The sequence below is a fragment of the Oncorhynchus kisutch genome, linkage group LG6 (genome assembly GCF_002021735.2).
Source record: "Oncorhynchus kisutch isolate 150728-3 linkage group LG6, Okis_V2, whole genome shotgun sequence".
Taxonomy (NCBI): Eukaryota; Metazoa; Chordata; class Actinopteri; order Salmoniformes; family Salmonidae; genus Oncorhynchus; species Oncorhynchus kisutch.
Window position 1 is genome coordinate 4,210,389 of NC_034179.2, and position 15,349 is coordinate 4,225,737.

The following is a 15,349-nucleotide window of genomic DNA, read 5'->3' on the forward strand; positions in this document are numbered from 1 at the left end:
GTGTTCAGGTAGAAGCATTATCTACTGTCTGTCTATTTCTGTCCTGAGGTGTTCAGGTAGAAGCATTATCTACTGTCTGTCTATTTCTGTCCTGATGTGTTCAGGTAGAAGCATTATCTACTGTCTGTCTATTTCATTATTAATATCAGAAGTTTCAAAAAAAATGTTTTTAACCTTTATTTAACTAGGCAAGTCAGTTAATAACAAATGCTTATTTACAATGACGGCCTACCCCGGCCAAACCTGGACGGCGCTGGGCCAACTGAACCCACAGGACCCTGAACAGTTTATACCCCCAAGCCGTAAAACCGCAAAAATAGACCACTAAACAAGACTGCAAAACAAGAATGCTAAATAGCTATTCTAATGGCTACCAGGACTATCTGCATTGACCCTATTTAGCACCAACTCTCTTGAACTGACTTCATGAAGACACTGGACTCTACCCAGCACACTGGACAGTACCCAGCACACTGGACTCTACCCACACTGGACTCTACCCAACACACTGGACTGTACCCAGCACACTGGACTCTACCCACACTGGACTCTACCCAACACACTGGACTGTACCCAGCACACTGGACTCTACCCAACACACTGGACTCTACCCAACACACTGGACTCTACCCAACACACTGGACTCTACACAACACACTGGACTCTACACAACACACTGGACTCTACACAACACACTGGACTCTACCCACACTGGACTCTACCCAACACACTGGACTCTACCCAACACACTGGACTGTACCCAGCACACTGGACTCTACCCACACTGGACTCTACCCAACACACTGGACTCTACCCAACACACTGGACTCTACCCAACACACTGGACTCTACCCAACACACTGGACTCTACACAACACACTGGACTCTACACAACACACTGGACTCTACACAACACACTGGACTCTACACAACACACTGGACTCTACACAACACACTGGACTCTACACAACACACTGGACTCTACCCAACACACTGGACTGTACCCAGCACACTGGACTCTACCCAACACACTGGACTCTACCCAACACACTGGACTCTACCCAACACACTGGACTCTACCCAACACACTGGACTCTACCCAACACACTGGACTCTACCCAACACACTGGACTCTACCCACACTGGACTCTACCCAACACACTGGACTCTACCCAACACACTGGACTCTACCCACACACTGGACTGTACCCAACACACTGGACTCTACCCACACACTGGACTCTACCCACACACTGGACTCTACCCACACACGGGACTCTACCCACACAGGGGACTCTACCCCCCCCCCCCCCCCCCCAGCACACCGGACTCTACCCACACACGGGACTCTACCCAACACACTGGACTCTACCCAACACACTGGACTCTACCCAGTACACTGGACTCTACCCCCCCCCCCACACACCCTGGACTCTACCCAACACACTGGACTCTACCCAGCACACTGGACTCTACCCAACACACTGGACTCTACCACCCCCCCCCCCACACACCCTGGACTCTACCCAACACACTGGACTCTACCCACACACTGGACTCTACCCAACACACTGGACTCTACCCAGCACACTGGACTCTACCCAACACACTGGACTCTAGCCAACACACTGGACTCTAGCCACACACGGGACTCTACCCACACACGGGACTCTACCCCCCCCCACACACACCCTGGACTCTACCCAACACACTGGACTCTACCAACACACTGGACTCTACCCACACACGGGACTCTACCCACACACGGGACTCTACCCACACACGGGACTCTACCCACACACGGGACTCTACCCACACACGGGACTCTACCCCCCCCCCCCCCCCCCCCCACACACCCTGGACTCTACCCAACACACTGGACTCTACCCACACACTGGACTCTACCCACACACTGGACTCTACCCAACACACTGGACTCTACCCAGCACATTGGACTCTACCCACACACTCACGCATACTTACACTGACACCCCAACACACACACACACACACACTTTCACACTCATCACATACAGTCGTGGCCAAAAGTTTTGAAAATGACACAAATATTAATTTTCACAAAGTCTGTTGCCTCAGTTTGTATGATGGCAATATATTGCATATACTCCAGAATGTTATGAAGAGTGATCAGATGAATTGCAATTAATTGCAATGTCCCTCTTTGCCATGTAAATTAACTGAATTCCCCAAAAACATTTCCACTGCATTTCAGCCCTGCCACAAAAGGACCAGCTGACATCATGTCAGTGATTCTCTCGTCAACACAGGTGTGATTGTTGACGAGGACAAGGCTGGAGATCACTCTGTCATGCTGATTGAGTTCGAATAACAGACTGGAAGCTTCAAAAGGAGGGTGGTGCTTGGAATCATTGTTCTTCCTCTGTCAACCATGGTTATCTGCAAGGAAACACATGCCGTCATCATTGCGTTGCACAAAAAGGGCTTCACAAATCAAATCAAATCAAATTGATTTATATAGCCCTTCGTACATCAGCTGATATCTCAAAGTGCTGTACAGAAACCCAGCCTAAAACCCCAAACAGCAAGCAATGCAGGTGTAGAAGCACGGTGGCTAGGAAAAACTCCCTAGAAAGGCCAATACCTAGGAAGAAACCTAGAGAGGAACCAGGCTATGTGGGGTGGCCAGTCCTCTTCTGGCTGTGCCGGGTGGAGATTATAACAGAACATGGCCAAGATGTTCAAATGTTCATAAATGACCAGCATGGTCGAATAATAATAAGGCAGAACAGTTGAAACTGGAGTAGCAGCACAGTCAGGTGGAAGTTGAAACTGGAGCAACAGCATGGCCAGGTGGACTGGGGACAGCAAGGAGTCATCATGTCAGGTAGTCCTGGGGCATGGTCCTAGGGCTCAGGTGAGAAAGAAAGAGAGAAGGAGAGAATTAGAGAACGCACACTTAGATTCACACAGGACACCGAATAGGACAGGAGAAGTACTCCAGATATAACAAACTGACCCCAGCCCCCCGACACATAAACTACTGCAGCATAAATACTGGAGGCTGAGACAGGAGGGGTCAGGAGACACAGTCAAGGATATTCTCCTAAAGTTGATTCAGCTGCAGGAATGGCAGCAGGCAGGTCTGAGTTCATCTGCACGCACAGTGAGGCGAAGACTTTTGGAGGATGGCCTGGTGTCAAGAAGGTCAGCAAAGAAGCCACTTCTCTCCAGGAAAAACATCAGGGACAGACTGATATTCTGCAAAAGGTACAGGGCTTGGACTGCTGAGGCCTGGGGTAAAGTCATTTTCTCTGATGAATCCTTTTTCCGATTGTTTGGGGCATCTGGAAAAAAAAGCTTGTCCGGAGAAGACTACCATCAGTCCTGTGTCATGCCAACAGTAAAGCATCCTGAGACAATTCATGTGTGGCTTCTCAGCCAAGGGAGGTGGCTCACTCACAATTTCTCCTCAGAACACAACCATGAATAAAGGTACCAACACATCCTCCGAGAGCAACTTCTCCCAACCATCCAGGAACAGTTTGGTGATGAACAATGCCTTTTCCAGCATGATGGAGCACCTTGCCATAAGGCAAAAGTGATAACTAAGTGGCTTGGGGAACAAAACATCGATATTTTGGGTCCATGGCCAGGAAACTCCCCAGACCTTAATCCCATTGAGAACTTGTGGTCAATCCTCAAGAGGCAGTTGGACAAACAAAAACCCACAAATTCTGACAAACTCCAAGCATTGATTATGCAAGAATGGGCTGCCATCAGTCAGGATGTGGCCCAGAAGTTAATTGACAGCATGCCAGGGCGGAGTGCAGAGGTCTTAAAAAAGAAGGGTCAACACTGCAAATATTGAGTCTTTGCACCAACTTAATGTAATTGTCAATAAAAGCCTTTGACATTTGACATAAAAGCCTTTGACATTCACACAAATGCTTGTAATTATACTTCAGTATTCCATAGTAACATCTGACAAAAAAATTCTAAAGACACTGAAGCAGAAAACTTTGTGGAAATTAATATTTGTGTCATTCTCAAAACTTTTGGCCACGACTGTACAGTGCTGCTACTCTATCTATCCTTTATCCCTAGCTATATGTACATATCTACCTCAATAACCTGCACATCGACTCGGTACTGGTTCTCCCTGTATACGGTCCATTCGGAAAGTATTCAGACCCCTTGACTTTTCCTACATTTTGTTACGTTACAGCTTTATTCTAAAATGGTTTAATTAGTTTTTTTCTCTTAATCAATCTACACACAATACCCCAAAATGACATCACAATACGCCATAATGGTATTCAGACCCTTTACTCTGTACTGTTTTGAAGCACCTTTGGCAGCGAATACAGCCTCTTCTTGGGTATGATGCTACAAGCTTGGCACATCTGCATTCACGGGACAAACATACAAGCTAAACATGCTGTCTACCTCTGATCTTGGAGAAGGAGAGGTTGGACAGTGTGTTTTACTGTCTGTAGGGTATTCCAGTGTTTTACTGTCTGTAGGGTATTCCAGTATTTTCCCCCGTTTTCCAGAAATCCTGGTTGGACGATTCTGGTTTACCTGCTTATTCCCTACTGATATCTGAATTATTCCAACCAGGATTTCTGGACTTTTGCAACCCTATCTGTCTGGCTTCTTTCATTTCATCCCTTGCTGTAGAGCCCACCGATCAGACACACCAGCCACAGCCAGCCACCTAGAGCCCACAGATCACACACAGACGCACACACACGCACACACACACATATACACTCCTAGGCCACAAATCATCAGCCCCCAGGTTTTCATCTGTCAGTGGCTTTGTGGCGAGGAGAGGAGAGATGAAGGCAGTGAGACCGAACCAGAGAAGACAGACAGTAATTATATCCTTTAGTGTGCTGTAGTCTGGCCTCTGCCCTGACTGTGTTCTGTTGTACTGCTGCCATGTTTTCCCCTATTCCCCCAGGGGGCTAGGGTGAAGTGGAGCCCCACGGGGCGAGGGTGAAGTAGAGCCCCAGGGGGTGAAGGTGAGGGTGAAGTAGAGCCCCACGGGGCGAGGATGAAGTAGAGCCCCAGGGGGCGAAGGTGAGGGTAAAGTAGAGCCCCACTGGGCGAGGGTGAAGTAGAGCCCCACGGGCGAGGATGAAGTAGAGCCCCACGGGCGAGGATGAAGTAGAGCCCCACGGGGCTAGGGTGAAGTAGAGCCCCACGGGCGAGGATGAAGTAGAGCCCCACGGGCGAGGATGAAGTAGAGCCCCACGGGGCTAGGGTGAAGTAGAGCCCCAGGGGGCGAAGGTGAGGGTGAAGTAGAGCCCCAGGGGGCGAAGGTGAAGTAGAGCCCCAGGGGGTGAAGGTGAGGGTGAAGTAGAGCCCCACGGGGCGAGGATGAAGTAGAGCCCCACGGGGCTAGGGTGAAGTAGAGCCCCAGGGGGCGAGGGTGAAGTAGAGCCCCAGGGGGCAAAGGTGAGGGTGAAGTAGAGCTCCACGGGGCGAGGGTGAAGTAGAGCCCCACGGGCGAGGATGAAGTAGAGCCCCACAGGGCTAGGGTGAAGTAGAGCCCCAGGGGGCGAGGGTGAAGTAGAGCCCCAGGGGGCGAAGGTGAGGGTGAAGTAGAGCCCCAGGGGGCGAAGGTGAGGGTGAAGTAGAGCCCCACGGGGCGAGGATGAAGTAGAGCCCCACGGGGCTAGGGTGAAGTAGAGCCCCAGGGGGCGAAGGTGAGGGTGAAGTAGAGCCCCACGGGGTGAGGATGAAGTAGAGCCCCACGGGGCTAGGGTGAAGTAGAGCCCCAGGGGGCGAAGGTGAAGTAGAGCCCCAGGGGGCGAAGGTGAGGGTGAAGTAGAGCCCCACGGGGCGAGGGTGAAGTAGAGCCCCGGGGGGCGAAGGTGAGGGTGAAGTAGAGCCCCACGGGGCGAGGGTGAAGTAGAGCTCCACGGGGTGAGGGTGAAGTAGAGCCCCACGGGGCGAGGATGAAGTAGAGCCCCACGGGGCTAGGGTGAAGTAGAGCCCCAGGGGGCGAGGGTGAAGTAGAGCCCCAGGGGGCGAAGGTGAGGATGAAATAGAGCTCCAGGGGGCGAGGGTGAAGTAGAGCCCCAGGGGGTGAAGGTGAGGGTGAAGTAGAGCTCCAGGCGGTGAGTGTGAAGTAGAGCCCCAGGGGGCGAAGGTGAGTGTGAAGTAGAGCCCCGGGCGGTGAGGATGAAGTAGAGCCCCAGGGGGCGAAGGTGAGGGTGAAATAGAGCTCCAGGGGCCGAAGGTGAGGGTGAAATAGAGCTCCAGGGGGCGAAGGTGAGGTAGAGCCCCAGGGGGCGAAGGTGAGGGTGAAATAGAGCTCCAGGGGGCGAAGGTGAGGTAGAGCCCCTCTTCCTTGGTAAAAGGAAAAGGGAGCTTGTTTGTTTGTAAACGATGCAGTTCAACTCTTGGTCTTATGGATGAGAATGGATGTTGTATGAAGGTTAGGGCTGGGTCATATTCATTAGGGAACACCCATATCTAAATGTTTTGCCATTAGAAATGAAAATAAGTCCCTGTTGTGGTGAATAAGACCCTGTTGTGGTGAATAAGACCCTGTTGTGGTCAATAAGACCCTGTTGTGGTGAATAAGACCCTGTTGTGGTCAATAAGACCCTGTTGTGGTCAATAAGACCCTGTTGTGGTCAATAAGACCCTGTTGTGGTCAATAAGACCCTGTTGTGGTCAATAAGACCCTGTTGTGGTCAATAAGACCCTGTTGTGGTGAATAAGACCCTGTTGTGGTGAATAAGACCCTGTTGTGGTCAATAAGACCCTGTTGTGGTCAATAAGACCCTGTTGTGGTGAATAAGACCCTGTTGTGGTCAATAAGACCCTGTTGTGGTGAATAAGACCCTGTTGTGGTGATTTGGCTGTGAGTTGCTCCCTCCCTGATAGTGGTGCAGCAGTGGCCTGATAGTGGAACCAGCAGTGGCCTGATAGTGGACACAGCAGTGGCCTGATAGTGAACACAGCAGTGGCCTGATAGTGGACACAGCAGTGGCCTGATAGTGGACACAGCAGTGGTCTGATAGTGGACACAGCAGTTGCCTGATAGTAGACACAGCAGTGGCCTGATAGTGGATGCAGCAGTTGCCTGATAGTGGACACAGCAGTGGCCTGATAGTCGTTCATCATCAGGGATTTAATTTAGTGAACGTTGCTCCAGACCTCTGGGATCTAGGGGTCGGTCGTAAATGGCCCCTGATTCCCTATGGCCCCTGATTCCCTATGGCCCCTGATTCCCTATGGCCCCTGATTCCCTATGGCCCCTGATTCCCTATGGCCCCTGATTCCCTATGGCCCCTGATTTCCAATGGCCCCTGATTGCTACGACCTTTGGAATCCTATTACACCAGCTCTGATGTTCGCCGTACGTGACAGGGCTTTGCAGACGCATAACGGAAACCCAACCGGGAGTTGCCCAGCGATGCAGAACTCCCAAACGAGGAATATAACACTGTGCCTTACGTAAAATTTCCCTGTTTTTCCAGATGACTGTCTGATCTCGCTTTCCGTGGTGGATGTGAGCAAAACATTTAAACAGGTTAACAATCCTATAGACAGAACACCAGGGTGTGTTCTTAAAGCTTGCACAGACAGGGCTGTGGCGGTCATGATATTTTGTCAGACGGTGATTGTTAAGCAAATAACTGCCGGTCTCACGGTAATTGGCCGTTAATTAACATAAACACATGTAGCATCTCATGGCTTCCACATATAGTCTACAAGCCACTAATGCAGACCTTTGGAACATCTACATTTTTAAAAAGTCTAATAATTCCATGTAATATAGCCTCCACCTTCACAATAAATCCATGTAATATAGCCTCCACCTTCACAATAAATCCATGTAATATAGCCTCCACCTTCACAATAAATCCATGTAATATAGCCTCCACCTTCACAATAAATCCATGTAATATAGCCTCCACCTTCACAATAAATCCATGTAATATAGCCTCCACCTTCACAATAAATCCATGTAATATAGCCTCCATCTTCACAGTAAACCCATGTAATATAGCCTCTACCTTCACAATAAATACATGTAATATAGCCTCCACCTTCACAATAAATCCATGTAATATAGCCTCCACCTTCACAATAAATCCATGTAATATAGCCTCCACCTTCACAATAAATCCATTATTTAAGAAACATGATAAGAAGAAAATGTTTTTATCTATTTCTAAATGTAGTCTATTTCAGAAGAACAGAATAACATCCTCTGAGTTGTCCTTATGTTAGGTCCTGATCTGGCTATGCCAAGTGGCTGTGTTGTTCTATATTCTCTGAGTGGTACAGTAACTGCTCTACGGAGGAGCTTGTTGTTTTATATTCTCAGAGTGGTACAGTAACTGCTGCTCTACGGAGGAGCTTGTTGTTCTATATTCTCTGAGTGGTACAGTAACTGCTAATCTACAGAGGAGCCTGTTGAGTGGCACAGTAACTGTAGTGACACATATTCTGTCATTACTGTAAAACACTGTGGTTTTCTGATGATGGGAGTAGTTTTTTCCTCTGCACTAGACTATAATGATGCACTTCATTCTTCACTGGGACCCTGTGTGAAGACATGTTTATGGTGGTCACTCAGAGAGATACTCAGACATGTTTATGGTGGTCACTCAGAGAGATACTCAGACATGTTTATGGTGGTCACTCAGAGAGATACTCAGACATGTTTATGGTGGTCACTCAGAGAGATACTCAGACATGTTTATGGTGGTCACTCAGAGAGATACTCAGACATGTTTATGGTGGTCACTCAGAGAGATACTCAGACATGTTTATGGTGGTCACTCAGAGAGATACTCAGACATGTTTATGGTGGTCACTCAGAGAGATACTCAGACATGTTTATGGTGGTCACTCAGAGAGATACTCAGACATGTTTATGGTGGTCACTCAGAGAGATACTCAGACATGTTTATGGTGGTCACTCAGAGAGATACTCAGACATGTTTATGGTGGTCACTCAGAGAGATACTCAGACATGTTTATGGTGGTCACTCAGAGAGATACTCAGACATGTGTATGGTGGTCACTCAGAGAGATACTCAGACATGTTTATGGTGGTCACTCAGAGAGATACTCAGACATGTTTATGGTGGTCACTCAGAGAGATACTCAGACATGTTTATGGTGGTCACTCAGAGAGATACTCAGACATGTTTATGGTGGTCACTCAGAGAGATACTCAGACATGTTTATGGTGGTCACTCAGAGAGATACTCAGACATGTTTATGGTGGTCACTCAGAGAGATACTCAGACATGTTTATGGTGGTCACTCAGAGAGATACTCAGACATGTTTATGGTGGTCACTCAGAGAGATACTCAGACATGTTTATGGTGGTCACTCAGAGAGATACTCAGACATGTTTATGGTGGTCACTCAGAGAGATACTCAGACATGTTTATGGTGGTCACTCAGAGAGATACTCAGACATGTGTATGGTGGTCACTCAGAGAGATACTCAGACATGTTTATGGTGGTCACTCAGAGAGATACTCAGACATGTTTATGGTGGTCACTCAGAGAGATACTCAGACATGTTTATGGTGGTCACTCAGAGAGATACTCAGACATGTTTATGGTGGTCACTCAGAGAGATACTCAGACATGTTTATGGTGGTCACTCAGAGAGATACTCAGACATGTTTATGGTGGTCACTCAGAGAGATACTCAGACATGTTTATGGTGGTCACTCAGAGAGATACTCATACATGTTTATGGTGGTCACTCAGAGAGATACTCATACATGTTTATGGTGGTCACTCAGAGAGATACTCAGACATGTTTATGGTGGTCACTCAGAGAGATACTCAGACATGTTTATGGTGGTCACTCAGAGAGATACTCAAACATGTTTATGGTGGTCACTCAGAGAGATACTCAGACATGTTTATGGTGGTCACTCAGAGAGATACTCAGACATGTTTATATGTCATGAATAATTTTGCACGCCCAATTTTTCAGTTTTTGATTTGTTCAAAAAGTTTGAAATATCCAATAAATGTCGTTCCACTTCATGATTGTGTCCCACTTGTTGTTGATTCTTCACAAAAAAAATACAGTTTTATATCTTTGTTTGAAGCCTGAAATGTGGCAAAAGGTCGCAAAGTTCAAGGGGGCCGAATACTTTCGCAAGGCACTGTATAATGAATGTCTGTCCAATCTATTTGTTGATCTAACACCCCCTCTCTCTCTCTTTCTCTCTCTCTAGACTTTAGATGGCCAGAACATCTATAACGCATGCTGCACTCTGCGTGTGGAGTTCTCCAAGCTGACCAGCCTGAATGTGAAATACAACAACGACAAAAGCCGAGATTTTACCCGCCTGGATCTTCCCTCTGGAGATGGACAGCCTACCATGGACCCTGCCTTGACTGCCGCCTTCGGTGAGACCAACGACGCTTATTACTTAGACCAGGAACAGTTAGCATTTCAACACTTAGCATTTCAACACTTAGCATTTCAACACTTAGCATTTCAACACTTAGCATTTCAACACTTAGCATTTCAACACTTAGCATTTCCGATCGGAAAACACATCACAGTTAGCCACAATTCAAACAGTCCCCTCCACATCCTGTCTGCCCCCTTCACTTCCTGTCATATTCATCACTTCCTGTCTGCCCCTTCCACCTCCTCTCTTTCCCCCATACTTCCTGTCTGCCCCCTCCACTTCCTGTCTGTCCCCTCCACTTCCTGTCTGTCCCCTCCACATCCTGTCTGTCCCCTCCACATCCTGTCTGTCCCCTCCACTTCCTGCCTGTTTCTCACCTCTGGCTCATTCACAACCCACCCAATAAGTGGTCATCAACATACAAACCGCTCTAGTCTGAACGTTACTTGTGCCACTGTGATGTCAGTGAATGAATGATGGTTTGAAAACACAGGTTGTGTTTTTTTTAATCAATTTGTGTTGACGAATTTGGATAAGCTTGTCCCTTAGGTAATGTAGTGGGGTAAAATGTATCATATATGATATTATATATACCTCACATGCGACCTGCCTATTAAAATGTTTATCTGACTTCATTTAACATTATTGTATAACCAATCAATTATTATGCGTTTAGCTGACTAAGAATGGTCATGAGAAGCCAATATCAAATAACTTATGATTTAATAACTTTGTAAAATAAATGATAACATTACAAGTCAAATCAAATATTATTTGTCACATACACATGTTTAGCAGCTGTTATTGCGGATGTAGTGAAATGCTTGTGTTTCTAGCTCTAACAAGTAATATCTAACAATTTCACAATAATTCACACCAATCTAAGGTAAAGGAATGGAATTAAGAAAAGATTAATATATAAGTGAGCAATGTTCGGAGAGGCATAGACTTAGATACAATAGAATAGTATCAAATACAGTATATACAGATGAGTAATGCAAAATACGTAAACATTATTAACCTCTACAGGATCGGCATGAGGTTGTAAGTAACAAGAACATCTCCCAGGACATGGAAATGTCTGATATGGGCAGAAAGATTTACATTCTTGTTAATCTAACTGCAATGTCCAATTTACAGTAGCTATTACAGTGAAATAATACCATGCTATTGTTGGAGGAGAGTGCACAGTTTTGAACCTGAAACTGTATTAATGAACCAATTAGGCACAGGGTGGCAGGTAGCCTAGTGGTTATAGTGTAGCCTAGTGGTTATAGTGTAGGGTGGCAGGTAGCCTAGTGGTTATAGTGTAGGGGTTGCAGGAAGCCTAGTGGTTATAGTGTAGGGTGGCAGGTAGCCTAGTGGTTATAGTGTAGGGTGGCAGGTAGCCTAGTGGTTAGAGTGTAGGGTGGCAGGTAGCCTAGTGGTTATAGTGTAGGGTGGCAGGTAGCCTAGTGGTTAGAGTGTAGGGTGGCAGGTAGCCTAGTGGTTATAGTGTAGGGTGGCAGGTAGCCTAGTGGTTATAGTGTAGGGGTGGCAGGTAGCCTAGTGGTTATAGTGTAGGGTGGCAGGTAGCCTAGTGGTTATAGTGTAGGGTGGCAGGTAGCCTAGTGGTTAGAGTGTAGGGTGGCAGGTAGCCTACTGGTTATAGTGTAGGGGTGGCAGGTAGCCTAGTGGTTATAGTGTAGGGGTGGCAGGTTGCCTAGTGGTTATAGTGTAGGGGTGGCAGGTAGCCTAGTGGTTATAGTGTAGGGTGGCAGGTAGCCTAGTGGTTATAGTGTAGAGGTGGCAGGTAGCCTAGTGGTTATAGTGTAGGGGTGGCAGGTAGCCTAGTGGTTATAGTGTAGGGGTGGCAGGTAGCCTAGTGGTTATAGTGTAGGGTGGCAGGTAGCCTAGTGGTTATAGTGTAGGGGTGGCAGGTAGCCTAGTGGTTATAGTGTAGGGGTGGCAGGTAGCCTAGTGGTTATAGTGTAGGGGTGGCAGGTAGCCTAGTGGTTATAGTGTAGGGTGGCAGGTAGCCTAGTGGTTATAGTGTAGAGGTGGCAGGTAGCCTAGTGGTTAGAGTGTAGGGTGGCAGGTAGCCTAGTGGTTAGAGTGTAGGGTGGCAGGTAGCCTAGTGGTTATAGTGTAGGGTGGCAGGTAGCCTAGTGGTTAGAGTGTAGGGTGGCAGGTAGCCTAGTGGTTATAGTGTAGGGTGGCAGGTAGCCTAGTGGTTATAGTGTAGGGTGGCAGGTAGCCTAGTGGTTAGAGTGTAGGGTGGCAGGTAGCCTAGTGGTTATAGTGTAGGGTGGCAGGTAGCCTAGTGGTTAGAGTGTAGGGTGGCAGGTAGCCTAGTGGTTATAGTGTAGGGTGGCAGGTAGCCTAGTGGTTATAGTGTAGGGGTGGCAGGTAGCCTAGTGGTTATAGTGTAGGGTGGCAGGTAGCCTAGTGGTTATAGTGTAGGGTGGCAGGTAGCCTAGTGGTTAGAGTGTAGGGTGGCAGGTAGCCTAGTGGTTATAGTGTAGGGGTGGCAGGTAGCCTAGTGGTTATAGTGTAGGGGTGGCAGGTAGCCTAGTGGTTATAGTGTAGGGGTGGCAGGTAGCCTAGTGGTTATAGTGTAGGGTGGCAGGTAGCCTAGTGGTTATAGTGTAGAGGTGGCAGGTAGCCTAGTGGTTATAGTGTAGGGTGGCAGGTAGCCTAGTGGTTATAGTGTAGAGGTGGCAGGTAGCCTAGTGGTTATAGTGTAGGGTGGCAGGTAGCCTAGTGGTTATAGTGTAGGGGTGGCAGGTAGCCTAGTGGTTATAGTGTAGGGGTGGCAGGTAGCCTAGTGGTTATAGTGTAGGGTGGCAGGTAGCCTAGTGGTTATAGTGTAGGGTGGCAGGTAGCCTAGTGGTTATAGTGTAGGGGTGGCAGGTAGCCTAGTGGTTATAGTGTAGAGGTGGCAGGTAGCCTAGTGGTTATAGTGTAGGGTGGCAGGTAGCCTAGTGGTTATAGTGTAGGGTGGCAGGTAGCCTAGTGGTTATAGTGTAGGGGTGGCAGGTAGCCTAGTGGTTATAGTGTAGGGTGGCAGGTAGCCTAGTGGTTATAGTGTAGGGTGGCAGGTAGCCTAGTGGTTATAGTGTAGGGTGGCAGGTAGCCTAGTGGTTATAGTGTAGGGTGGCAGGTAGCCTAGTGGTTATAGTGTAGGGTGGCAGGTAGCCTAGTGGTTATAGTGTAGGGTGGCAGGTAGCCTAGTGGTTATAGTGTAGGGTGGCAGGTAGCCTAGTGGTTATAGTGTAGGGTGGCAGGTAGCCTAGTGGTTATAGTGTAGGGTGGCAGGTAGCCTAGTGGTTATAGTGTAGGGTGGCAGGTAGCCTAGTGGTTATAGTGTAGGGTGGCAGGTAGCCTAGTGGTTATAGTGTAGGGTGGCAGGTAGCCTAGTGGTTATAGTGTAGGGTGGCAGGTAGCCTAGTGGTTATAGTGTAGGGGTGGCAGGTAGCCTAGTGGTTAGAGTGTTGGGCCAGTAACTGAAAGGTTGCTAGATTGAATCCCCCGAGCTGACAAGGGAAAATTCTGTTGTTCTGCCCCTGAACAAGGCAGTTAACCCACTGTTCCCCTGAACAAGGCAGTTAACCCAGTGTTCTCCTGAGCAAGGCAGTGAACCCAGTGTTCCCCTGAGCAAGGCAGTTAACCCACTGTTCCCCTGAACAAGGCAGTGAACCCACTGTTCCCCTGAACAACCCACTGTTCCCCTGAACAAGACAGTTAACCCACTGTTCCCCTGAACAACCCACTGTTCCCCTGAACAAGGCAGTGAACCCACTGTTCCCCTGAACAAGGCAGTTAACCCACTGTTCCCCTGAACAAGGCAGTGAACCCACTGTTCCCCTGAACAAGGCAGTTAACCCACTGTTCCCCTGAACAACCCACTGTTCCCCTGAACACGGCAGTGAACCCACTGTTCCCCTGAACAAGGCAGTTAACCCGCTGTTCCCCTGAACAAGGCAGTGAACCCACTGTTCCCCTGAACAAGGCAGTGAACCCACTGTTCCCCTGAACAAGGCAGTGAACCCACTGTTCCCCTGAACAGGCATTTAACCCACTGTTCCCCTGAACAAGGCAGTTAACCCACTGTTCCCCTGAACAAGGCAGTTAACCCACTGTTCCCCTGAACAGGCAGTTAACCCACTGTTCCCCTGAACAAGGCAGTTAACCCACTGTTCCCCTGAACAAGGCAGTTAACCCACTGTTTCTATGCCGTCATTGTAAATAAGAATTTGTTTTTAACTGACTTGCATGGTTAATAAAATAAAAGGCATATTTGTATGTTGTATCAAGGCAGTCTTGATACAACATTTTGATCAGAAATGAATCAGTCTAAAACTTTGCACAAACTCTGCTGCCACCTAGTGACTAAATTGCGCCTAACTTGGAATAGTACATTATGGCTTTTCTCTTGCATTTCAAAGACGATGGGGGGGGGGGGTGTATTATCTTTTACCAGATCTGATGTGTTATATACTCCTAGATAGGAGTAGCGGTGCTGTTGCATCTTCTTCACAACACTGTCTGTGTGGGTGGAACCATTTCAGATCATCAGTGATGTGTACACCGAGGAACTTGAAGCTTTCCACCTTCTCCACTGCTGTCCCGTCGATGTGGATAGGTGGCGTGTTCCCTCTGCTGTCTCCTGAAGTCCACGATCAGCACCTTTGTTTTGTTGACATTGGATGAGAGGTTATTTTCCTGGCACCACACTCCCAGGGCCCTCACCTCCTCCCTGTAGGCCGTCTCGTCGTTGTTGGTAATCATGCCTACTGCTGTTGTGTTGTCTGCAAACTTGATGATTGGCCACACAGTCATGGGTGAACAGGGAGTACAGGAGGGGGCTGAGCACTCACCCTTTTGAGGCCCCCGTGTTCAGGATCAGTGAAGTGGAGGTGTTGTTTCCTACCTTCACCACCTGGGGGCGGCCTGTCAGGAAGTC

At 48.2% G+C, this 15,349-nt stretch overlaps 1 protein-coding gene across 3 annotated transcripts in view; it reads left to right on the forward strand.

Annotated features, from left to right (window-relative positions):
* Positions 1–15,349, forward strand: part of LOC109885233 (polypyrimidine tract-binding protein 3) — a 62,204-nt gene that overhangs the window by 14,033 nt on the left and 32,822 nt on the right. For all 3 annotated transcript variants that reach the window (XR_004210165.1, XM_031826018.1, XM_031826019.1), the window contains exon 5: positions 10,222–10,396. Coding sequence is in view for 2 of the 3 variants with exons in the window: in XM_031826018.1 (XP_031681878.1) it covers positions 10,222–10,396 (175 nt within the window). In the remaining variant the exon portion in view is untranslated. The remainder of the gene's footprint in view (positions 1–10,221; positions 10,397–15,349) is intronic.